Source organism: Bos taurus, chromosome 5 (genome assembly GCF_002263795.3).
Source record: "Bos taurus isolate L1 Dominette 01449 registration number 42190680 breed Hereford chromosome 5, ARS-UCD2.0, whole genome shotgun sequence".
In the NCBI taxonomy this organism is placed as follows: Eukaryota; Metazoa; Chordata; class Mammalia; order Artiodactyla; family Bovidae; genus Bos; species Bos taurus.
The window spans coordinates 47,475,551-47,502,364 of record NC_037332.1 but is presented as its reverse complement, the minus strand read 5'-3'; the positions used below and the strand labels follow the sequence as shown (position 1 = coordinate 47,502,364).

General features: G+C 40.7%; 1 protein-coding gene across 2 annotated transcripts in view; it reads left to right on the top strand.

Moving 5' to 3' along the window:
* The window catches only part of HELB (DNA helicase B), a 43,879-nt gene extending 17,118 nt beyond the window's left edge, over positions 1-26,761 (top strand). Inside the window, exons 8-13 of one of the 2 annotated variants that reach the window (XM_010805213.4) lie at positions 5,913-5,994; positions 6,506-6,565; positions 8,090-8,318; positions 9,140-9,283; positions 12,251-12,745; positions 19,986-26,761. In XM_010805213.4, coding sequence (XP_010803515.1) covers positions 5,913-5,994; positions 6,506-6,565; positions 8,090-8,318; positions 9,140-9,283; positions 12,251-12,745; positions 19,986-20,090 — 1,115 coding nt within the window. In that variant the 3' untranslated portion in view covers positions 20,091-26,761. The remainder of the gene's footprint in view (positions 1-5,912; positions 5,995-6,505; positions 6,566-8,089; positions 8,319-9,139; positions 9,284-12,250; positions 12,746-19,985) is intronic. The other variant, NM_001206182.1, reaches the window with a different exon arrangement.
* Positions 26,762-26,814: the final 53 nt, after the last annotated feature.

The following is a 26,814-nucleotide window of genomic DNA, read 5'->3' as shown; positions in this document are numbered from 1 at the left end:
CTGATCTCCTTTAGAATGGACTGGTTGAGTCATGTAAATGTTATTTTTTTGTAAATAATAGATATTAAATTATTACTCCAAATGAATTTATTTAAATAGATTATACCTTTGAATCTTTATATTATAAACTTGCTTAGCAAGCTTTTAAAAATAGTGTAGTGGTTTAGTCAAAATTGAATTGGCGAAGATTTAAATGGTTATTATTGAGAATTTATTGTAGTTGCCACAGTTCTTCAAATTATGTGCTTATTACTTGGCAGCTTTCACTCGGCTTGTGACTTTCATTGACATCCAACTTTATCTGTAAGCCTTTCCTCCTCTGTGTGTGTCCCATCTCAGTTCCCTTGGGTTAGTGTTCATTCACACGTTACAATATTCTTTTTTTAAATGAGATCGTGTAATAATCGGATTCTATAAATGTGTTCTTGGTGGTGTTTTTTTTTTAATTATAGAAATCATTTATATTCCTTAACAGAAGTCAAATGGTACAGAAGCGTTTGAAATAAAAATTAATATTTCCTTTAATCATTCCCACTCCTCTTCCCCTGAGTCAACTCCCATAAAAGTTACATCCTTAGGAAGAACTTGGTGTTTATCTTTATAAAACTTAATTAGATCCATGTGTATATGCTAAGTCACTTCAGTCGTGTCCGACTCTGTGCAACCCTATGGACTGTAGCCTGCCAGGCTGCCCTGTCCGTGGGATTCTCCTGGCAAGAATAGTGGAGTGGGTTGCCATGCATACACAGACCAATTTAGTTTTATATAAATTGGATTATAAGCTGTGTATTGTTTTTTGGCTTGTTTTTTATTCCACATTTTGTGAATAATTTAGATAATGTTTATCCTCACCACAGCTTAGTTCATATTAGATATCAGTACAATTGAAGAAAATGAGACAGCTATGGTTAAGAAACTTTCTTTCTCTGCTATTCCATTTAGATCTACTTGAAATAAGTTTAGTTTTATTTCTGGCACTCATTCTTTACATTAATGAGAATGTTCTTAAAAAAAAAGTTTCAGAATGGTAGCAGAGCTTAGCTGATGCTGTTTCTCTATCTTAATTATAAACTTCAGCTGGAAAATGAATCTCTTTAAGAGAATTGAATAAATACTCATTAGAGAGGCATATAGTACTTTTTCATGAATAATTAAGTATTATTACTTAACACTTAAGTAATAAGTATTTCTTAATAAATTACCCAGTTATTCCTATTATTGCAAGATACAAAGCCCTGAGACAGGCTTCGTAGCTGGGCTGGAATTCCAGTGATGTTAAAATGTGAGAAAAAATGCATATCTTAGAATCAAGGAAATACAGTGTGTATATTGATCTGGAAGATGTAGGGAGAGTGAACAAATCAAGGAGCAGAACAGCATGATCCTGTATGTGTGAAAGAAAACAGGGCTCTGGGAGACCTTTGCAAGCAGGGCTTGGCTGGAGGTAAGCTGAGTGTTGGCCATGTTTTACTGATAACCCTTTCTTCATCTGAAAAATGAAGGGCTCCATGAGCAACTAATTCAGTCTTCCTAGAGCAAGGCTTACAAGTACTGGGCTTTTTCATTCCCTTTTGATTTATCTATGAGGGAAAGACCTAAAAGCCCCAAATATTTTTTCCCCAATTTTTATATCTTCTTTCTTGAGAAATGTTCCCTGATTTGTAACATTGCTAAGAGAGATGAGAGGAAGCCAGCTTCTCAGGCTGTGAGGAAGGACAAGTTGTAAGTGGACATTATCACTGTCAGTGATCTGAGTGCTATAAGAGGGAGGCTGGCCACCCTACCCTGCTGGAAAACTTCTTTTACTTCCAAGGGCCTCAGTTTCACTTTCGTAGCAAGGATGTAGTCAGTGGTGAGAGTTAAACTATTTAATAGCTGGCAGAGTCTGGTCACTATTGGAATAGATGCCCTTCCTGTGTCAGGGTTAACCTATTAGCTGTTGAATCATGGGGAGATCTAGGGATTCTGGAGGAGGGAACCACATGGTTGGGGTGTGAGGGAGGGCTTTGTGGTGTTTGGGGAGTAGCTGTTCTCTAGTCTAGATACTATAGAAATATCTCCCTATTTTATACAGGTCTGTATCAGCTAAATGTCAGCTCTGGGTATAATAATACGTGCATTATATGCATATTGTGATGATTGAATTAAAGATCAAATCACAGATGCAAAGCATATAAGATTCTCAAACTATAACTGGTGACCACTAGTGCCACCAGAGCTTAAAACAGAAGTCATACATTAATAATTCGGTTACATATTTTGTCTTCTTGCTCATACTTTAAATTTAGCATTCACAAACCATCGATAAATATTCAGTGATAATACTACAAATTAGGAGCTGTCTGGGCTAGTGGTTAAGAAAGAATGTCTGGAACACTGCCTTCATTCTGTTTTCTTTTGTTCTGGCTGATGAAGCAAATAAGGTTGATGCTCCCATGGTGAACCTGTATCCCGTGTGATGAGACCCCTCAGCAGGAATTCTGAATGAGTTTGCCCTCAGTCTCTCCCATCAGGAAGCTTCCACAAGCCTGTTATTCGTATCCACCAGAGGGCAGACAGAATGAAAACCACAATTGTAGAAAACTAATCAAGCTGATCACATGGACCACAGCCTTGTCTAACTCACTGAAACTGTGAGCCATGCCATGTGGGGCAGCCCAAGACGGACAAGGGTGGAGAGTTCTGACAAAAAGTGGTCCACTAGAGAAGGGAATGGCAAACCACTTCAGTAGTCTTGCCTGGAGAACCCATTGAAGAGTATGAAAAGTCAAAAAGATAGGACACTGACAGATGAACTCCCCAGGTCAGTAGGTGCCCAATATGCTACTGGAGATCAGTGGAGAAATAACTCCAGAAAGAATGAAAGGACAGAACCAAAGCAAAAACAACACCTAGTTGTGGATGTGACTGCTGATAGAAGTAAAGTCCAGTGCTGTAAAGAGCAATATTGCATAGGACTCTGGAATGTTAGGTTCATGAATCAAAGCAAATTGGAAGTGATTAAACAGGATATGGCAAAAGTGAACATTCACATTTTAGAAATCAGCGAACTAAAATAGACTGGGATGTGAATTTAAGTCAGATGACCATTATATCTACTACTGTGGGCAGGAATCCCTTAGAAGAAATGGAATAGCCCTCATAGTCAACCAAAGAGTCTGAAATATAGTACTTGGACGCAGTCTCAAAAACGACAGAATGATCTCTGTTCATTTCCAAGGCAAGCCATTCAATATCAAAGTAATCCAAGTCTATGCTCCAACCAGGAATTGTTCTATGAAGACCTCCTAGAACTAACACCCAAAAAAGATGTCCTTTTCATTATAGGAGAGTGGAATGCAAAAGTAGGAAGTCAAGAGATACCTGGAGTAACAGGCAAATTTGACCTTGTAGTGCAAAATGAAGCAGGTCAAAGGCAAACAGAGTTTTGCCTAGAGAACACTCTGGTCATAGCAAACACCATCTTCCAACAACACAAGTGAAGATTCTACACATGGACATCACCAGATGGTCAATAGTGAAATCAGATTGGTTATATACTTTGCAGCCAAAGATGGAGAAGCTCTATACAGTCAGCAAAAACAAGACTGGGAGCTAACTGTGGCTCAGATCATGAATTCCTTATTGCCAAATTCAGACTTAAACCACTAGACCGTTCAGGTATGACCTAAATCAAACCCCTTATGGTTATTCAGTGGAAGTGAGAACTAGATTCAAGGGATTAGATCTGATAGAGTGCCTGAAGAACTACAGACAGAGGTTTGTGACATTGTACAGGAGGCAGTGATCAAAACCATCCCCAAGAAAAAGAAATGCCAAAAGGCAAAATGGTTGTCTGAGAGGGCCTTACAAATAGCTGAGAAAAGAAGAGAAGCAAAAGGCAAAGGAGAAAAGGAAAGATATACCCATTTGAATGCAGCATTCCAAAGAATTGCAAAGAGAGATAAGAAAGCCTTCCTCAGTGATCAGTGCAAAGAAATAGAGGAAAACAATAGAATGGGAAAGACTAGAGATCTCTTCAAGAAAATTAGAGATACCAAGGGAACATTTCATGCAAATATGGACACAATAAAGGACTGAAATGGTATGGACCTAACAGAAGCAGAAGATATTAACAAGAGGTGGAAAGAACACACGGAAGAACTGTACAAAAAAGATCTTCATGACCCAGATAACCATGATGGTGTGATCACTCACCTAGAGCCAGACATCCTGGAATGTGAAGTCAAGTGGGCCTTAGGAAGGGTCACTACTAACAAAGCTAGTGGAGGCAATGGAATTCCAGTTGAGCTGTTTCAAATCCTGAAAGATGATGCTGTGAAAGTGCTGCACTCAATATGCCAGCAAATTTGGAAAACTCAGCAGTGGCCACAAGACTGAAAAAGGTCAGTTTTCATTCCAGTCCCAAAGAAGGACAATGCCAAAAAATGTTCAAACTACTGCACAATTGCACTCATCTCACACACTAGCAAAGCAATGCTCAAAATTCTCCAAGCTAGGCTTCAACAGTATGTGAACCGTGAATTTCCAGATGTTTAAGCTGGATTTAGTAAAGGCAGAGGAACCAGAGATCAAATTGCCAACATCCACTGGATCATCAAAAAGCAAAAGAGTTCCAGAAAAACATCTACTTCTGCTTTATTGACTATGCCAAAGCTCTTGACTGTGTTCAGTTCAGTTCAGTTGCTCAGTCGTGTCCGACTCTTTGTGACCCCATGAATCGCAGCACGCCAGGGCTCCCTGTCCATCACCAACTCCCAGAGTTCACTCAAACCCATGTCCATTGAGTCGGTGATGCCATCCAACCTGACAACAAATTATGGAAAATTTTTAAAGAGATGGGAATACCAGACCACCTAACCTGCCTCCTGAGAAATCTGTATGCAGGTCAAGAAATAAAGGTTAGAAATGGACATGGAACTACAGGATGGTTCCAAATAGGAAAAGGAGTACATCAAGGCTATATATTGTCACCCTGCTTATTTAACTTATGTGCAGAGTACATCATTCAAAATGTGGGCTGGATGAAGCACAAGCTAGAATCAAGATTCCCAGGAGAAATATCAATAACCTCATATATGCAGATGACACTACCCTTATGGCAGAAAGCAAAGAAGAGCTAAAGAGCCTCTTGATGAAAGTGAAAGAGGAGAGAGAGAAAGTTGGATTAAAACTCAACATTCAGAAAACTAAGATCATGGCATCTGGTCCCATCACTTCACGGCAAATAGATGGGGAAACACTGGAAACAGTGAGATTTTATTTTCTTGGGCTCCAAAATCACTGCAGATGGTGACTGCAGTCATGAAATTCAAAGATGCTTGCTCCTTGGAAGAAACGTTATGACCAACCTAGACAGCATATTAAAAAGCAGAGACCTTACTTTGCCGACAAAGGTCTGTCTAGTCAAATCTATGGTTTTACCAGTAGTCATGTATGGATGTGAGAGTTGGACTATAAAGAAAGCTGAGTGATGAAGAATTGATGCTTTTGAACTGTGGTGTTGGAGAAGACTCTTGAGAGTCCCTTGCACTGCAAGGAAATCCAACCAGTCCATCTAAAGGAAATCAGTCCTGAATATTCATTGTAAGGACTGATGCTGAAGCTGAAACTCCAATACTTTGGCCACCTGATGGGAAGAACTGACTCATTGGAAAAGACCCTGATGCTGGGAAAGATTGAAGGTGGGAGGAGAAGGGGACGACAGAGGATAAGATGGTTGGATTGTATTACTGACTCAATGGACATGAGTTTGAGTAAGCTCCAGGAGTTGGTGATGGACAGGGAAGCCTGATGTGCTGCAGTCCATGGGGTCACAGAGAGTCAGACACGACTCAGAGACTGAACTGATTGATTGAAACAATGTTATAATTCAGTGCGTTTCTGTGTTAACCTTTTTCTCGAATTATCAGATTTATATTCTGCAGTTAGTACTTTACTCAAAGAAAAGGACCTAGAAGACGTGAAAACATCACAATTTATTGCATTTAGAAGGTAAAGCCTTTACAATATTTTATTGTTTTTAAAAGTGCAGCTTTTAAATTTCATACCTTGTTAATCTAGATGCTATTGAAATGGGAGACTCTAGTAGTTCATCACTGTGAATCCTCTCTTATTTTGAGATATTTCTTTGGTAGACCCAGCAGAAGGCAGCTTTTAAAGAGGGCTGTTCATTCACATGTTCATTCATTTATTGGTCACACTGCACAAGTTGCGGGATATTAAATCCCTGACTAGGGATAGAACCCAGGCCAATGAGTCCCAACCACTGGACCACCAGAAAATTCCTGAAAGAGGGCTCTTTCTACCAAATATTGTATTTGGTAACTAATAGAAAATCTGAATGGAAGAAATACTTACATTTAAATCAAAATTACTAAATACCTTTTCCTGAGGAAAGTTCTGGAAATTTTTGATAGAACCCCATATATCATAATTGTTGGTAATAGAAATCTATGCAAAAGAGATTCCATTAAAGTGACCCTTGCATTTTCCTGTGTTGCAGGCAGGACTGTGACGTGATCAACGCCTGCTGTTGTAAGCACTACACAGGACATCTAATCAAGTGAGGACAGTGCTTCCTGAATTCACTGTATTTTTGTTTGTTTATCATTGTAGTTTATCATTGACGTTTTTCATTGTAGTTGCATATTTAAAAATCTTTTTTCTCCATTGTGAAGTCAGCTGATCTCTTCAATTAAGTATGATATAGAGCCTTAGGAATTTTTGGTAATCAGTGTAATGAGAAAAATAAGGAATAAAATTGTCCTTGTGGCTTCCTACCTCTAGCCTCTGCAGATTGAGCTTTGAGAATTTATGGCAGTTTTTCAAATTAGATATGTGTGAAATGTATTCAAGAACCTTAGCAACAGCATGCCTGCAGAGAGCACCTTAGGTGAACATCTGTTGGGGAAATAAATGAATAGAAAAGCCATGCTGTTCACACATAGGACAGGCTACATAACTTCTCTTGCATTTATCAATAGGGCTTCCCTTGTGGCTCAGCTGGTAGAGAATCCACCTGCAATTCAGGAGACCCCAGTTTGATTCCTGGGTTGGGAAGATCCCCTGGAGAAGGGAAAGGCCACCCACTCCAGTATTCTGGCCTCGAGAATTCCATGGATTGTATTAGTCCTGCTGCTGCTGCTAAGTTGCTTCAGTCGTGTCTGACTCTTTGCGACCCCATAGACGGCAGCTCACCAGGTTCCCCTGTCCCTGGGATTCTCCAGGCAAGAACACTGGAGTGGGTTGCTGTTTCCTTCTCCAGTGCGTGAAAGTGAAAAGTAAAAGTGAAGTCGCTTAGTCGTGTCCGACACGTAGTGACCCCATGGGATCACAAAGAGTTGGACACAACTGAGTGACTTTCACTTAATAATAATAATAATACCATTTATTCAGTGCAGAGAATCCGGAAATGTTTAAGTTACTAGAGGATCTCCTTGTCTATTGAGGAAAGACACAAAAAACCATGATAGGTACCCCCAACAAAGGGTTAAAAAGCACATGATTGGGGCCATCAAGTCTGGGTCTCAGTTTTGAGCAGGTTAATTTCACCTTTCCATGTAAGTAAAAGAGCATACTTACTCAGAATCTCCCTCATAAAGTTGTAGTAAAGGTGAAATGAAATAACATACCGAAAGCACTTACCAATTTGCTGCTATTCTGATACAGTGTCATAATTATTATAATAGAAATATGTATAAATGTGTGAGATGTGAATTGGAGTAGTGGTAACAGAGATTGGAGAGGAGAGGATGAATTTAAAAGGTAGAGTCAATAAGAGTTTTGCTAACTTTTGGAATGTGAAGGGAAAGTCAGACCTCAGCCTTTATGCCAAAATTTCTGGCTTGGGAAAAAGTCAGCTGGGAAATGTCATTGAGTTTGAGGTGCTTCAGTGAGTGTAGGTAATCAGACCACAGCTGTGGGAGCCTCCTGATTTCTTGGTGACCTTTGGAGACCAAAAGTGATGTAAAGAGTCTGTGGAAATTATTTTGAGAACTGGATCAGATCTGAGTGGGAGTCAGTGCATAAAGAAAATGAAATTAAGGTTTTCCAAACTCTCATACTGTATTCTAATTTTCTATCCCAGAAACCATCAGAATAGACTTGAATTTGGAGTTGGTGATAAAATTTGTTGTACCAAGAATGCATATCTCTCAGAGTTACTCCCTGAAAATACCTTCAACAGTCAACGAAATAATGAATTAAAAGCTAGTGGTAAAGACTTTAATGGTGGTACTCCTGGTTTTGCTAAAAATAAGCATGACTTTGAAAGTGGTACTCGACTCTGCAACGGAGAAATATTTTTTATAACAGCGGTAGGTGATAACAAAAAAATAGTACCTTTTTACCTCTGAGGGATAGATTTGGTTTTCTTTTTATTGCCTGAGGATTGATTCAGAATCTAATCATATGAGAGCTGACAGTTTGCTTCCATAATTTTTTGTTAAGAATTTTTGGCTTTGTATCCATGAGGAATCTTGATTTGTAGTTTTCCAGTGACATCTTTTCTGATTTTATGAGGCCAACTAATGCTGGCCTCATAAAATTAGTTGGGAAATGTTCCTTTCTCTTACATTTTCTGGGAGACTTTGTGAAAAAAACAAATTTTTAATAAGTTTGAAGTGCTCAAGTAACAAAACCAAGGGACAAGTGACATTATATTATGTTTTACAAAGCAACATTTCCGTGGTTGCTGCTTAAATATAGAAGCTATAGAAGTGGTCTTCTTGAATTTGCCCTCATTGTATAAACACCTTTGTAAAGTTAAAGTTTATTCCTTAAAATTTGTAAAGAAAAGTGAACTCTTTGCCAAAAATATATGCAGACTTATACAATCACTGCAAGAAGTAAAATGCATAGTCTTCAGAGTAAGAACAGCAACACAGACTGTTCTCCGAAGAGTCAAATTAAGGTTAAATTTCAATGACCAAAAACTTTCACTTATGTTTATTAAAGTATTTGGGTGTGTCTGTATTCAGTTGGTGCTCAAGCGTAGATTTTAAGCTTTTTGAAATTCTTAACAATGATTCATGCTATTTTATTCATAAGGTGCTTGCATTTTATGTTCAATCCCAAATAGACCTTTGCAGAGTATGTATTTGAAAACATAAAGAGCAGTTATTTGTTTTGGTGACAGGATAAAACTGATGTAACTGTTGGAAAGAAAAGATTTTTGACCATTAATAATATGGCTGGCCTGGAAGTAACTGTGGATTTTGGGAAACTAATGCAATATTGTCACATAAAACATGCGTGGGCAAGAACGATTCATACTTTTCAGGTAAGAGAGGACTTTTATAAAGTGATTTAAATAGCTTGCCAAGATGGAGTACATTGCATTATTTTCTTCCTAATTTTTATTGCTTTTATTATTTTTTTAAATTAGTAAACAAAATACACAATAGCACAGAAACTACTCTACAGACCCTAACGTTTTGCTCGTTCTGCTTCAGAGCTCTCTGTATTTTCCAGATCTAAGACACTGTAGTTAAAGCCTCATTCTGCAGGTCGTCTTCCTCTGTCTCCCGGGAGAGGGAACAGGACCAGGAGGACTGAATTTCCCCCTTGCTCTGTCTCCAGTGTCACTTGGCATGGCACTGTTACTTCAGTTCAGTTCAGTCGATCAGTCGTGTCCAACTCTTTGTGACCCTGTGAATCGAGCACGCTAGGCTTCCCTGTCCATCACCAACTCCCGGAGTTCACTCAAACTCATGTCCATCAAGTCGGTGATGTCATCCAGCCATCTCATCCTTTGTCGTCCCCTTTTCCTCCTGCCCCCAATCCTTCCCAGCATCAGGGTCTTTTCCAATGAGTCAACTCTTCACATGAGGTGGCCAAAGTATTGGAGTTTCAGCTTCAGCATCAGTCCTTCCAATGAACACCCAGGACTGATCTCCTTTAAAATGGTCTGGTTGGATCTCCTTGCAGTCCATGGGACTCTCAAGAGTCTTCTCCAACACCACAGTTCAAAAACATCGATTCTTCGGCGCTCAGCTTTCTTCACAGTCCAACTCTCACATCCATACATGACCATGGGAAAAACCATAGCCTTGACTAGATGGACCTTTGTTGGCAAAGTAGTGTCTCTGCTTTTTAATATGCTGTCTAGGTTGTTCATAACTTGCCTTCCAAGGAGTAAGCGTCTTTTAATTTCATGGCTGCAGTCACCATCTGCAGTGATTTTGGAGCCCAGAAAAACAGTCATATACTGTTTGCACTGTTTCCCCATCTATCTGCCATGAAGTAATGGGACCGGATGCCATGATCTTAGTTTTCTGAATGTTGAGCTTTAAGCCAACTTTTCACTCTCCTCTTTCACTTTCATCAAGAGGCTCTTTAGTTCTTCTTCACTTTCTGCCATAAGGGTGGTGTCATCTGCATATCTGAGGTTATTGATATTTCTCCCAGCAATCTTGATTCCAGCTTGTGCTTCTTCCAGCCCAGCGTTTCTCATGATGTACTCTGCATAGAAGTTAAATAAGCAGGGTGACAATATACAGCCTTGACGTATTCCTTTTCCTATTTGGAACCAATCTGTTGTTCCATGTCCAGTTCTAACTGTTTCTTCCTGACCTGCATACAGGTTTCTCAAGAGGCAGGTCAGGTGGTCTGGTATTCCCATCTCTTTCAGAATTTTCCACAGTTTATTGTGATCCACACAGTCAAAGGCTTTGGCATAGTCAGTAAAGCAGAAATAGATGTTTATCTGGAACTTTCTTGCTTTTTCGATGATCCATCGGATGTTGGCAATTTGATCTCTGTTTCCTCTGCCTTTTCTAAAACCAGCTTGAACATCTGGAAGTTCTGTAGGAGCCATATAAAGGAGTTAGGACTTCTTTGAGAGCCCAGGGAACCATTAATGGGTTTTAAGCAAAATCTGATGTGGCTGGATTTGCATTTAACAGATGTGGCTGCTTGGAGGACAGTGTATTGCAGTAATGTGGGTACGGGGAGACTGATTACGAAGCTGTTAAATTTTTCTCAGTGAGACTTATAGGATACTTAAGAACTCAGCTAAGTTTAGGTAGACATTTACCTGTTTAGGAAAACACAATATAAAGTACAAGGGCAGGGTGTTGGTGCTGTATGTCTGGCAAATGTATTTAGCTTTTGTAGAAATAAGTGTCATTTAAATTCATTTCTGAGATTCAGCAGCATTAGAAAGAAATGTTTATCAAACTTTTATGGTCTGAAGTGTTGATTCAAACTCTCTATGTCCAGGAAGGTGGAAGTGTTTGGTGTGTATGGGGTTTGTTTTTAAGTGCAAATCTGTATTTTCTACATGCTTCATCTTGTTCTTTGTCTCTCCACAACTCCCCTTTCAGCAGAGGAATGTGGGAGCATTGGGAGAGAGAATGGTTCTAACCCTTTCTTAGTCTACATTGGCACTGAAAACATAGGCATTAAGGATAGCCACAGTTTGATATTGTTTTCTTGAAATTGTTTTCTCACAGTTACTTGGTGACGTTGGGCATTTTTCTGTCCTATACAGTACTTGGTTAGCTAAACCCCAAAATCAAAGGTTTATCGTTCCATTTTTTTATCTTGATAATCGTATCAATAATAAATGGTTCAACATTGGAAAAATATGGAAAGTGGAAGAAAAAAAATCATCCGTAGGTTTAACAGACTGGTTAAATTTTTGGTAGAATTTCCTTCCTGTTTTATTTATCTTGTTTTTGTTACATGTTTATGTTCACTTTGTATTTTTTAGATCAGAATAATTTTATTTTGTGTTACATGGTTGTGATCATTTTTATACATATGTCTCCAGTTTTTAAAAATTTTGTTATATTGTAAAGCATCTTTGATATTGCAACATATATAGATACTTGATGTAGAAAAATAAATATGTTCACCTATATTTGTCTATCTGTTGTCCTGTTCCTGGATATTTCAGGTGTGTGCTTTTGTTATATAAGTAACATACATAAAGCCCATACAGCCATTTCAAATCCTTTTATTAGGGAAGCTTTAGCACTGCATGCACTTTGAAGTCTATTGCTGGGTTTCTATAAACCAGTTGTGGGTCTTTGACACCTAAATTTAGCAGCATAGTTAGAAAGTGGGAATTCTGGGATAATTAATAAAATGGAACACCTCAGGGGGATTCATCTGAGTACTCTGGCCGGGTTGAATGCGCTTGAGAGCACTTGGAGGACTTGTCTCCTTTCTACCTTTGTAGACTGTCCGGGAAGTGAACCCCTTACGTGGTAGTAAGACTGCCCCATGCATTCTTTCCTCTCAGGGGTCGGAGGAGAAGACAGTCGTGTACGTGGTGGGGAAGGCGGGCCGCCAGCACTGGCAGCACGTGTACACCGCCGTGACCCGGGGCCGCTGCCGGGTGTACGTCATCGCAGAAGAGTCTCAGCTTCGGAGTGCCATCACGAGAAAGAGCGTTCCTAGGAAAACGCGTTTAAAACATTTTCTGCAAAACAAACTTTCCAGGAGCTGTACATCTCCAGCAGAGTTTGCTTCCTCATCAAAGAACCTTGAAGACAGCAGGAGACCCGGCACACAGCCGTCAGCATCTCCACTCTCTACGGTCACAGCTGACACGGTGACAAATGACAGCCCCAGAAGCGGTGACTCTGTGGCCGATGACATGCTGCTTGCCTTTGCTGAAGGATGGGAGTTATCTTCACATGATGAAGTGGATGCAACTGAGGATCCGTCACAACTGAGAGGCTCCAAAAGAACATGTGGCTCGAATGATGCTGAAAGTCCAAGCAAAATTCTTATGGTAGGACCGATATTCAGGTTTTATTTAAATATTGCTGGCCTCAGTGTGCTTATAAATGACTGTGTATTTTTATTACGGCTACATAGTCCTGCAGGACTTAAAAAACAACTGTTCCTCTCATGCCTGTCAGATTTCCATTCTACATCTATATCCAGTTGAATCTTGGTTTGATCTTGGTTGGATGATTCTCCCTCTGCTTGAGGCTGGCACTCTGGATCGTGTTGATGGATTGATGAGTGGGGCTGGCATGCCAGGAGGCTCTTCCTAACCTTCCATCACCTTCTTTGCTCATCTTCCTCATCACCTTCCCCTCCCTTCCATAGGTGTGATCTCACTTTGTTCCTCACAGCTCCATTGAAGTGGCTGGTCCCAGTCATCTTCTTGCCAACTTCAGAGGTCTTTTCTTAGGTCTCATTCTGGACTTTTCCCCCTGACAGTCAATATTTTTAACTGCAATTGCTATTTCCATGTTTCCTTCTCTTGGTTTCAGTGTTCTCTGATTTAATACTTCCCCTCTGTCTCTGGCTCATCTTCCCTTCATTTCTTCACTCCATTTCTTCTTCTTGGACCAGAGACATCTTTCCAAGGTTCAGTTCTCTTTTCCTTTGAGAACTGATCTTGTTCTCAATTTTAGCTGTAATCTTTGCATTAGTGATTTGTTCAGCAAATAGTTTTCAGCTGTCAACTACATTCCGGGTACTGGGAATTCATGCCTAGGTGGCCTGTGGTGGAGATGGACAGGCTGTGTAAGAAATTTGGTATTTCAGTAAATGTTTCACCAAGCTAAGTGTTTCACTGAATACTGTTAATGCTGAAGAGGAGGTAATGAACCACTTTCCTAAACCCTGCCCCCCGACCCCAAATCTATGTATTTGTTCCTGGAGATTGACTTTCTGGAGCCACAGCCCAGTCTCTTACTCTCTTTTCTAATTTCTCCATTTAAAACATTTATCCGTTTTCCCAGTTGAAATCTTGGAGTCTGTTTAGATTTGCATTGTTTTCACCCTTTACCTCCAGATAGTTGCTGGGTTTATTGCAAAATATGTCTCTTGGGGATTTCTTCCATCTTATTAAGTCTGCGCTGTTTTAGATCTTGACCTTGGATGATTGCTGACCTGGCTGCCTTCCCTTCTCTTGTTCCCATTCTGCTGATGTACCCTATACCCTGTTACCAGATTCACCGCCTAAGTGCTGAGCTCATCGCTTTGTTCAGAAGCCTTCAGTGGCTCCTTAGGACCTGCTGCGTAAATTCCAGGTGCTGTAGCTCAGCATTTGAGGCTTTTCTCTGTTTGATTCCATCTTTCCCAACATCATTTCTTTCCCCACTATTCCCTTTTTTTTGTTTGTTTGTTTTTGCTTTTGTCTTTGTCACTCTAATCTCTACCACATTTAACCAAACGTATTCATGTCTCTTCCTTTTGGTTTTTGTTCTGCAACTTGGCTTGGAAGCCTCCTTCTCTCTGTATCCCCTCATTCAGCATTTAGAAAAAAAAAAAGGTAGCTCTTCTGTTGGTCACTGATCTAAGTGGTCTAGAGGGAAAAAAACAGGTTCCTGGCTTCATGGCCATTGCGTTGTACCATTTGTTCAAAGGCAACCCATACCAGAGAAAATAAAATTCCCAGATTAAGAAAGATCCTATAAAGAAAATACAGGTGATGAGGTAGGCAGTGGTCAGTAGGGGTTAAAGGGGCAGGAGGTGGTCCTGGGCCATGAAGGTCTGCTAAGTCCTCTCTGAGGAGGTGATGTTTGAGCTGAGCACTAAAGGATGCAAATAAGCCAGCCAGGTGGGGCTCCAAGGAAGAGTGTCCTAGGCAGAGGGTGTAGAAGATGCAAGGCCTGAAAAGGAATGACTTCATTAGAAGAGGAAGAGAGACTTGTGTGCCTAGTGAGTGAGAAAGAGAGAATATGTGATGTTAAAGAGATAGGCAGAACCACGGAAGGCAGCTAGGATTTTATTCTACTTGCAGTGGGAATCCATTGCTGGGCTTTTAGCAAAGGTATAATACCATCTAATGTATGCTTGACAACCATCCCTCCAGCTGCTGTGGAGAGTGACCTGGGGAAAGGAAGGTGGAAGGAAGACCAGTGATCCCAGGGAGAGCAGTGAAAGAGCAGGGAAGGGGATGGAAAGTGGTTGGATTCTTTTTTTCCTTTAATTTGGCTGCACTGTACAGTATGTGGGATCTCAGCTCCCACAGGGAGCAGGGAACAGACCCGTGGCCCCTGCATTGGAAGTGCTGAGTCTTAACCACTGGACTGCCCGGGAAGTCCCCAGTGGTTGGAGTCTTGATACCCATTGAAGATGGGGTCTGTCTGACTTGTTGATTGGATGTGAGGGGGTAAAACAAACAGTAACCCTGGATTTCTGCGTGAAGCAACTTGGTGAATTGTATTGCCGTTTCTTGAGATAGTAGACATGAGGAGAACTGGGTTTGGGGAAATGAAGAGATCTCTTTTGACATGTTGTGTTCAGGTTATCAATTAGATGTATATGTGGATTTATTGAGAAAGGCAGTGGTTGGTAGAGAAGTTTAGAGCCTCAGGGTAGGTTAGGAAGTTGTTCAGTCATTAAGTCACGTCTGACTCTTTTGCAACTCCATAGACTGTAGCCTGCCAGGCTCCTCTGTCCATGGGATTTCCCAGGCAAGAATGCTGGAGTGGGTTGCTGTTTCCTTCTCCAGGCAACCTTTCTGACCCAGGGCTTGAACCCATGTCTCCTGCATTGGCAGGTGGATTCTTGACCACTGAGCCACCAGGAAGGCCCAAAATGTCCAGTTAGGAGTCATTAGCATATAATGGTGGACTAGTTTGAGGAGACACCACAGGTAGAAGAGGAGACCTTAAGACTTTTTTTGGTTGGATACTCCTAACTTTCAGAGATCTGGCAGAGAAGGAGGAACTGGCAAAGGAGACTGAAAAGAAGTATGAGTGAGAGAGAAGGGAGACTGAAGTGGTGGGGAGGGGACGAAAGCCTGCCTAGAGTGGCTTGGTCAGGGACTAGGAGGTGAGGGAGTAACGGGAAAAGTAGAGCCAGGGCTCTAGAAGAAGGTTTCTATGAAAAGAAGCAGAGAGAGTTATATGTGGATGGAGGACTCATGGTCAAGGAAAGCTTTATTGGTTTAATTATTTTTGGAGGATCCTGGAATATTAATGGAATGGTTCAATGGAAAACAAGAAATTCATGATTGAGAGAGAGGGGATCATTGCAGGAATGGAGTCCTGAAGTGGGTGAGATGCGGACAGTCCAGAGCGTGAGCAGATAGGATTGGGAACAGGGGCTCCTTCTTCCACTGCACTTGAAGGGAAGGAGTGCAGTGCGTTGTTGGGCTGTGTGGAGGGAAGATGAAGCAGTTCTTGTCGGGTTGCCTTCTCCCGTCCTTTCTCTTTCCCTCGCAGAGTCCAGCTCAGTTTCTGGTTTGTTCCTAAAGTGGTTGGGCGGCACAGTACGCCCCCTGTGCTGCACTTGGAGCCGCTGTCTGCTTGACTCTTGAGGACAGCGTTTGTATCACATGACTGCTCATCACATGATAACACTTTAAAAATGCACAGCGATTAAAATGTAAACTGAGTATGGCAGGGAAGCCTCTTTTAAAAAAAAGAAATCAGACCTCCAGCGTATTCTTTTAGGTTCATGCTCAAAGTCCTACTTGTTCTTGTAGTGCTCCCTCCTTGCTTTAAGAATTCCTTTGAGAATCACTTTTAGAGACAGTAAAAGATCCTTTTGAATGTTTATAAGGGAAGCAAACTTCTACTGAAACCTCTTTTGGTTTTTAGAAATAATCCAAAATCATTTGTTTCCTAGTTTTAGAAGTTAGACGATCCAAGTCAGTGATGCTGTTTTGTGTAAAAAAGATGGGATTGTAAAGTACCTCCAAATGTAGTTCTTACACAAGCTTAAGAATTGCTTTATGTGCCAGCAGCAGACTTGTTAAGGGGAGTCTTTAGGCTTCCAACATGGTGACAAGAAGGGGCTGCTGTGGGAACTCAGAGGAGAAAGTGTTAATGTAACCTGCCTTTACCAGGCTGAGCTCTAAAGGAAACTTCTCTACTTCTGAGCCTGCATGGATGTGAGATCTTCAAAAATTCTCGAACAGGGTGCCCCACAAAAGGCTCTCTAAGGCATATTAGAGAACAACAGGTATGGAATAGCGTGGGTGGAACACGGCATACAAATGAGAAGTTGAGCTGAGGACACTTGGGAAAGAGACCAAGGCTCTTCTAAAGAGATTGTATATTCTACTGATTGCAGTGGAGAGCACTGGAAGCATTTTAAAAGCTCTGTCAATTGAAATTTATGAAGCTGACTTTGCAGTTCAGTGGATATGGTTAGGGAGAGACTAGGGACTGAGTTCCCAGCAAAAAGATCATTTCAATAGGTTGGGCAAAATGACTAGGTTCTAAAGAGGTAGCAGAGATGCTAAGGGATAGAGTCAGTGGGCATAATGGACAGTTGTAGGTAAGGTTGAACCCGAGGATGATTCCTAGGCTTCTGCCTTGGACATCCGGGTGGCTCCAAATAACATTAACCAGAATTGGGAAAAGAGGTGGTTCCAAGTAACGTTAACCAGAATTGGGAAAAGAGGCCAAAGGACAGGTTTTATGTGGAAAGTGATGAAAGTGGACATGGCAGAAAAAAGATTTTTTTTTTCTTCTTCAAAGCAGTAAGATCACTGCTGATATGGTTTCATTCGGTGTGCATGCTCAGTCGCTAAGTTGTGTCCAACTCTTCGCGACCCCATGGACTGTATCCTGCCAGGCTCCTGTGTCCTTGGGATTTTCCAGGCAAGAATACTGGAGTGGGTTGCCATTTCCTTTTCCAGGGAGTCTTCCTGACCCAGGGATCAAACCCAAGTCTCCTGGATCTCCTGCTTTGGCAGGTGGATTCATTACCACTGAGCCACCTGGGAAGCCTGTTTCATTCTGTACTGGAGATCGACTGGCTGAGATTGAATTTTCATCTCAGCTAAAAATACTTAAAAAAAAAAAAAAATTAACTGTGTTACCTCTTACAGAGACCCTGGGATAAATAAAGCTTTTGACCTGGAGCAGAAAACAGGCAATTCCTAGGAAAGAAAGAATCTTTTTCTAAAAGTTTCTGCTTTTTCTTTCTTAGCACCAATGTTGGAGGGAGGAATCACGGTTTGTATGATGGTGCAGAGAGAAATTGGCAGCACTGTTTATCTTCAGTTTTGAGCTTGCCAAGGCTGTTAAGCTGAGGGGGAGGCTAGCGTCACAAAAGGTGTGTGAGCACAAAGAGTAACGGCAGGGGCTGCCAGCACTGGCTGTTAGCGCTGCATGGTGGCCGCAGCACCAACAAAGCTGTCTGCCTGAAAAGGATCCGTGTCTCACATGCCTTGCCAGAAGTATGTGGCATTTGCAAGAATCCCTAGAAACAAGGAAACTAGAATTCAAGCATCAGGACTGATAAGTTAAGGACTTCTCATGTTTTGTAATAATACACTTCCAGGTGCATCGAGATGTGTCATTTGTAAAAGATCAAATTCAATGACAAGGGCTGCCCGCATTCTCCTCCTTCATATTCACATTGCTGCCTGAGAGCCAAGTCTTTAAATTCGACACATACCAATGACTGAAATGCCCAAGCCTGTCCCTCCTAGATGAAAACTTTTGCTTTTTCATCAATTCATAGCTCTGAGTTTTTAAAAGAATCTTCAAAGAAAATGTTGACCTGTTTTTTTCTTCTTCTTCTTTTGCCTAGCCTCCCACCAGGGAACAAAAAAAGCGGGGGGGGGGGCGGGGGGGGGCGGGGGGGGGGGACAAAAACAAACCTTAAAATAAAAACATATATGTAAAATACTGCTAAATTTTATCTATTTAAAGCATTGATTTCCAGAATTTTTTGAAAGCAAGTGACACTTTCACTTAAAAGTTAGGAAAGATGTCATATAGTCCCTGAATAAAGATAGTCCTTGTATTACCCAGCATTCCTTAGAGACACAGAACCAATAGGGTGTGTGTCTGTATCTGTCTATCTAATCTGTCTAATCTATCTTTTGGGATTTATTTTAAGGAGTTGGCTCATGCCATTGTGAGGGCTGGTGATGGTAGAGTCCAAAATGTGCAGGTAGGCTGGCCGAGAGGTCACTCAGAGAAGAGTTCATTTCATGGTGCTCTACTGCAGAAATCCTTCTTCTTTGGGGGAGATCAATTTTTTCTGTTTAGGCTTTGATTGGATAAAGCCCACCTATGTACACTTCGGAGGGTAACCCATTTTACTTAGTCTACTGATTTAACTGTTAGTCTCAAGTAAAAAATACTTCCCCAGAAACATGTAGAACAGTATTTGGCCAAATATTAGGGTACTGTGGCTTAGCCACATTGACGCATAAAATTAACTATCACAGTTGTCTAAACTGAACAGATTTAGCAAGATGAATGATGAATTGAATTTTATTCTTCTCTGTCTCTGTGGTGGTGAATCTTTTTCGTGACTGTACTGGTCCACTGACTAGTGCTTGGGAATACTTATAGTACCATGAGTGCACTTATGTAGTTGCAGTGTTTCAGCTTAACCACACCTATGGCTGGCATCATGGACGGGCATCCTGGGCAGTCGGTCATACAGGGCTTCCTGCTTAGAAGGAACCCTATGCTTGCAATGTTCTCTGCTTGTCATCTTGAAATTCCTAATTTTTGGACAAGGGACCCACATTTCAATTTTTTTTGATTATGTATTTATTAGGCCGTGTCAGGTCTTTGTTGCTGTGTGCGCGCTCTCTCTGGTTGTGGCGAGCGGGCGCTACTCCGTGTTGCCGTGCTTGGGCTTCTCGTGTTCTCTTGTTGCAGACCACAGGCTCTAGGCACGTGGGCTTCCGCAGTTGTGGCTCACAGGCGTAGTTGCCCTGTGGCATCTTCTTAGACCATAGATTGAACCCGTGTCCTCTGCATTGGCAGGTGGATTCCCACCCACTATACTACCAGGGAAGCCCGCCCACATTCTTTTACTTCTGCACTGCCAAAGTATGTGGTGGACCCTGTCCACACTTTTCGAAGTTAGACACATGTACTTATTCACGAACAGTCACTTCTGTATGCCAGTCCTGGAGGTGGGGACTGGTGTTTTCACAATAAGCCTAAGCAGAATGACAACTGATTGTTCCGGTGTGCTCAAGAAGTGAGAAAATGTATGAAGTTCCTGAGAAGCAGAGGGAATAGAAGTACATAGGGTAGACCAACTACATTTCTATAAAACTAACGTTATTTTTATTGTTCCAACAGGTGGAAGAATCATCTCCACAAGTGTCTTCTAAGCTTCAGAATCTGAGACTAAATAGTTTAACCCCCAAGCAACTTTTCAAATCCACAAATAATCAAGAAACTTAGTTTTATTTCAGATTGCTCAAAATAATTGTCTGTTTTTTCCATGCAATACAAAATGAAATCATGGCTCAAAGGATTAAGACAAAAGAGGACATCTGTTAACGAGTTCTATTTTAAGGTATTTGTAGTAGCAACTGTTTTCAATTTATTCGTCAAAGAAAATCTTAATGATATTGACATCTGTCATCAGGAGAACTGGTAGCACTGGTCATATATGATGGAAAAATATGTTATATATGTATTTTTAAAAACTCTGTACTTTTCATGTTCAGTTGCTCAGTTGTGTCTGACTCTTTGCGGCCCCATGGACTGTATATCCTGCTAGGCTCTTCTGCCCATGGAATTTTAAAAGTGTTTTAAAATTGTTTTATTTTTAGAATAATGCCTTATTAACTTCCATCATCATTGTGGGTGATCTTTGCTAATGGGTTGAAGCAATGGTAAAGATAAACTAATTATATCTCTTAAATTATTAACACAGATTCTAGGGTATTTTTATGTACTTTAAACTGGTCACGTCACAAGGTTGCCATTTGCTCCATCACTGCTGCCTGGGTCTTCTAGGTACACTTTCCTAGAAATTCCTTCTGAGCAGGAATTTCATTGGTTTTTGTATAATTTAAGATATAATGTGCATCGTGTTGGTTTAATACTTCTATATTGCAATATTACCACTGTAGCATTAACATATCTATCATGTCACACTATTATCATTTCTTATTGTTTTAAAAATATTACACTTTGAAGATATTTTTTCTCTCAGAGTGATTCGATTTTTTTTTTTTTTTGAGAGTTTTCTATATTTCCCTTCTCCAATGGAATCATACAATATATGGTCCCTTGTTACTGACTTCTTTGACTTAGAATAATGTTTTCATACTTCATCCACATTGTAACATGTAACAGTGATTCATCTCTCTCTCAAGATTAAAAAAAATTATGTGCAAAGAACTAGCATTATTTCTTTTATTGGCTATATATGTCTTGAATAATTCATTTAAGAAGTATCACTCCATCCAACTTGATGAAGCCTATATCCCTGACCATGCTGGTTTGAGCTGATGTTGTGAGATCAGGAACCATGGCTGAATTTTTGCAAGTGGCTCTAGGAGAGCTGCTAATAACCCTTCTTGCTTTCAGTAGTGCGTGAGGCAAATCCCTTCATTTCTTTCTATTACCAAATATTCCATTGTTTGGATGTGGTACATTGAATTTATCCATTCATTAGTGGTTGTTTCCTCTATTTGGCTATCATAAATAACGCTGTGTACAAGGTTTCGTACAGGTATATATGCTCATTTCTTTTAAGTATATACCTTGATGTGGAATTGCTGGGTCATATGGTAACTCTGTTTAGCTTTGAGGAACTGCTAGACTTCTCAAGGCAGCTGTCCCATTTTATGTTGACACCAGCAGGGTGTGAGGGCTCCAGTTTCTTCATTCTCTCTAACATTCATTATTACCTGACTTTTTAACTGGAGCCGTCCTAGTGGATATGAAGTGACATATCACTATGGCTTTGATTTGCATTTCCCTGTGACTAATGATGTTGATCATCTTTTCATGTGCTCACTGGCCATGTGTATGTCTTCTTTAGGGATGTGTCTGTTCAGATCCTTTGTCCACTTACAAATTGGGTTATTTTTCATTATCTAGTATGAGTTCTTTATATAGTCTGTATACCAGTCTTACTAGAAACATTATTTGCAAAAAATTCCCCATTTTGTAGATCTTATTTTCACTTTATGGTATCCTCTGAAACACAAGTTTCTAACTGTGATAATGTCCAATGTATGTATTTTTGTTATTATTATTGTACTTTTGGTGCTATATCTGAGAAACCATTGCTTATCCATTATGAAGACTTCTGTTTTTTCTTCTAAGAGTTAAATAGTTCTAGGTCTTCCATTTAACTCTGATTCATTTTGAGTTAATTTTTTTATATGGTGGAGTAAGAGCCCACCATAAGAAAAATGTGTCTCTTGTAAAAGTCTTTTTTAAAAGTCTGTTTTGTCTGATACAAGTGTTGCTACTCTGACTTTTTCTTCCTTTTTCCATTTGCATGGCATGTCTTTTTCCACCCTCTCACTTCTAGTCTCTCTCTGACTCTTGATCTAAAGTGAGTCTCTTGTAGGCATCATATATACAGGTCTTATTTTTGTAACCATTCAGGCAGTCTGTGTCTTCTGATGGAGCATTTAGTCCCATTACACTTAAGATAAGCATTGATGTGTATGTTTTGTTGCTGTTTTGTTAGTTGGTTCAGAAGGTCTGTTTCTCCTCCTTTTGTTTTCTTATGATTTAATGACTATTTTTAGTGTTCTTTTGGACTGCTTTTTTTTGCATGTATATCTAGTATCGAGTTTTGGTTTGCTGTTACCCTAAGATTTTCATATAGCAGTCTGTATATAAATGTGATTGTTTTAAGTGGCTGATCTCTTCATTTCAAATGCATTTTAAATACTCCTCCTTGCATTTGTACTCTCCTCCCCTCATGATTACTGTTTTTGATACCATATTTTACATCTAATTGTTTTTTGTGTCCTTTAACTGCTTATTATTGATTCAGGTGATATTACTGTTTTTATCTTTTAATATCTCTACTAGCTTTGTATGTGGATAATCTCCTACCTTTACTGTGTATTTATTTGCCTTTACTGGTAGATTGTTTCCCTCCATAATTTTCTTGTTTCTGGTTCTGGCCTTTTCTTTCTTGCCTAGAGAAGTTCCATTAACATTTGTAGTGAAGCTAGTTTTGTTGGTGCTGAATTCTTTTATCTTTTGCTTGTCTGTGAAGTTTTTGATTTGTCCATCAAATCTTGATGAGAACCTTGCTGGGTAGGATATTCTTGGTTGTAGATTCTTTTATCACTTTCCATATATTCTACTACTCCCTTCCAGCCTGTAGTTTCTGCTGAAAAATCAGCATACAGGCTTATGGGAATTCCCCTGTATATTATTTGTTGCTTTTCCCTTGCTGCTTTTAGTATTCATTCTTTAATTTTTGGCATTTTGAGTACAGTGTGTCTTGGTGGGTTTGGTTCTCTTTGGGTTAATCCTGTATGAAGCTTTGTGTTTCCTGGATATGGGTTGACTGTTTCCTTCCCCAGGTTAGGAAGGTTTTCAGCTTTTCTCTCTTCAAATATTTTCTTCAAGTCCTTTCTCTCTTCTCCTTCTGGCACCCCTATAATGTGAATATTATTGTGTTTAATGTTGTCCCAGAGCTGTCTTAAACTGTCCTTGCTTTTTTTCTTTCTTTTTTCTGATCAGCAGCAGTTACTACTGTCTTCCAGCTCTCTGATACACTCTTCTGTATCATTTAGCCTATTATTGATTCTTTCTAGTGTGTTTTTCATGTTAGTTGTTATATTCATCTCTGGTTTTTCATTATATTTTCTAATTCTTAGTTAAAAAGTAACTTCTTGCTCTGTGCATCCATTCTTCTCCCAAGTTCTTCAATCATCTTTACACAATTGTTACTCTTCACTGTTTCTTGAGTAGATCACCTATCTCCACCTAGCTCTTATTCTGGAGTTTTATCTTGTTACTTTGTCTTGAACATAGTCCTCTGAGGCCTTGTTTTGTCTGTTGCTATTTATATTTTTATGCACGTGGTAGGTTCTTGGAGAAGTGGCATGTGTAGATGTCCTGTGTGTCCCAGCAGTGCACTCCCTTGTCACTGAAGCTGTATTCTCTTGGGGCTCCTTTAGAGGGTTGCATGAATCTTTCTTTTGTGGCTGGCTACGTGGGTGGTATGGTAGGCTTGGTTGGTTCCTAGTCTGGTTGTTTGCCTGGCCTTGCCTTGTGTGTATGCTGCTGGCTGCTCTTTAGCTGGGCTTGGTCACAGAGTGGCTGGTCTCGGAACCCTAGGGGGCCCCGAGGCTAGTGCTGGCTCACTGGTGGGCTGAGTCAGGATCCCAAAGACTCTGGGGCTATAGATGCCCACTGACAGGTGAAGCCAGATCCTGGGAGTAGTGCCAAGCTACTAGCAGTTAAGGGATGTTTTCTGGAGTTTGGCTGCAGGGCCCAGAGATCCTAGAATGCATTTTAGATTGTTGTTGGCGGGCCCATTCCTGACTGTTGATCATGGGGTCCAGACTGTCTGGAAGGTTGCATTTGCCTGCTAGTGAGCAGGACGAGGGCCCAGCTAGTCCCAGGGTGGAGTCTGGCCTGTGTTGCAGGATCATAGTTGTCTTCTTTTTGGTGTCTGCACCCTGGTGGGTGAGGCTGGTCTAGAGCACCAGTTTGTGGCCTATTAGGAATCGGGCCACACAGCAGGAGGTGAGTGGTGGGTGAGCGAGCAAAGCTTCCCCTGTATTTATAGCTGCTCCCCATCAGTTGAATTACTGCCTGGGCTCCACTTCCAGTCAGATCAGCAGCAGCATAATAAATGTAATGTGCGTGAGTCATCTCAAACCCGCCCCCGTCTGTGAAAAAATTGTCTTCTGTGAAACCTGTCCCTGGTGAGAGAAAGACTGGGGAGCGCTGGTCTAGAGGCTTGTGTGGGCTTCCTGTCAGGAAGGGCTGATGCCTGCCCACTGGTGTATGGAGGCCAATACTGCCTCTTGGTGTGCAGGGCCATGTCTAGGTATATGTCTAGAGGTGGAGTCAGGGTGTCTTTAGGCAGACTGTGCTGTGTCCCTGCCCAGCTAGTTTCTTGGCCCGAGGTGTCCCCAGCACTGGAGCCTGTAGTCTGTTGGGTAGGGCCAAGTCTTGGTGCTGATGATCCAGCACATCAGCTCCCAGGAGTGTTCATGCAGTTGAATGTTCCCCAATGTCTGGCACCAGTGTCTGTGTCCACAGCTCACCTCTTCAGGAGTCTATAGAACCAGCAGTAGGTCTGGCTCAGGCTCCTATCAGATTACTGCTTTCACCCTAGATCCTGGTGTGTGTGAGATTTTGTGTGTACCCTTTGAGAGTGAAGTCTCTATTTCCCAGTCCTGTGAGGCTTCTGCAGTTCCAGCCTTGTTGTTTAGTTGCTAAGTCGTGTCTGACTCTTTCGACCCCATGGACTGTAGCCTGCCAGGCTGTTCTGTTCATGGGATTTACAAGGCAAGAATACTGGAGTGGGTTGCCATTTCCTTCTCCAGGGGATCTTTCTGACCCGGGGATTGAAACCGTGTCTCTTGAATAGGCAGGCGGATTCTTTACCTCTGAGCCACCAGGGAAGCCCTCAGTACCACCCTGCTGGCCTTCAAAGCCAAATGCTCTGTGGGCTTGTCTTCCCAGTGCTGGACGCCTGGGCTGGGGAGCCTTATGTGGGGGATAAGAACTTTCATTCTTGTGGGAGAACCTCTGCATTATAATTATTCTCCAGTTCACGGGTCACTGGATTTGATTATATTGCAGATCCTCTCCTCCTTTCTTGTGACGGTTCCTTCCATTATAATTATTCTCCAGTTCACGGGTCACTGGATTTGATTATACTGCAGATCCTCTCCTCCTTTCTTGTGATGGTTCCTTCTGATCTCTTCTGGTAGGTTCTAGGCTTTTTCCGTCAATGGTTGTTCTGCAGATAGTTGTAACTTTGGTGCTTGTGAGACAAGGTGAGTGCAGGGTCTTTACTCTGCCGTCTTCCACACCTACTCTGTACTTTCATTAAATGTATTCCTAAGTATTTTATTTTTGATCCTTTGAGAATATAATTATTTTATTTTTGTTCATTAATACTGTATGGAAATTCAGTTGATTTTTATATATTGATCTTGTATCTTGCAACCTTGCTAAAACTCATTTATTTGAATAGGTTTTTTAGCAGATTCCTTAGATTTTGGTATATACAAGATTGTATCATCTGCAAGTAGAGTTTGTTTTACTTCTTTCCAATTTAGTTGCCTTTTATTTCGTTTCCTGGTGATGCTGCCCTGGCTAGAACCTCTGGTACCCTGTTAAGTAGACGTGGCAAGAATGCACATCCTGCCTTGTGCCCGTGAATTTACAAAGCCTGCTAGGCAACTTGCAAAAATGAAAACATTGGGACTATAAGGTATAGTTTTCTTTTTTTTTATATATAAATTTTAATCATGCTAGTAGTTTTTGAAAATATATTTTATGGAGTACATACAGTGTTCTCAGGGGGTAGATATGATCCTTAAGTTAGACTCAAGATCAAGCTTTGTCACCTAATATCAGTGTATCATTAGTCTTAGAGGTGTTCCTGTTTGCCAGCTGTTCCAGCATTTTTACATATGTGTCACACCTCTCTTCATGGAAGTATTGGAATGTAGATATGACCTTCAGTATCACAGGTGGGAAGACTGACTCAAGAAAGTAAATTTCATACCCCCAGTGAGTATCAGAGCTGGAATTCAAGCCCAGATCAAATATCAAAACCATAGCTCTTCTCTTCCATGGTGCTTTTCAAGTTTATGGCAAAACCTTCCTCCTTTAGAAAATTATGCAACCATTAGTGTTGTGTAGGGCTCAGTATAGAACACTAAAATATATCCAAAGCACCAAAAAAGGTCATTTTTTTTTTTTTGGCTTTTTAAAATCACTGTTTATTCCATTTGGTAGAGGGTTTTTTATTCCCATACAAATATTTGCAACAATTTTGAATTCCCCAAAACCATACATAGACGATAAATACCATGCTATTAAAGTATTAAATTTGTACAAAAATACTTTACAGTTTAATACTTGTTTGTTACAAATAAAAATACATATTTAAGTGACTCATGATCTTTTTCTTAACATGATTCTGCTTTATACTTTCTTGCCCTGGCGG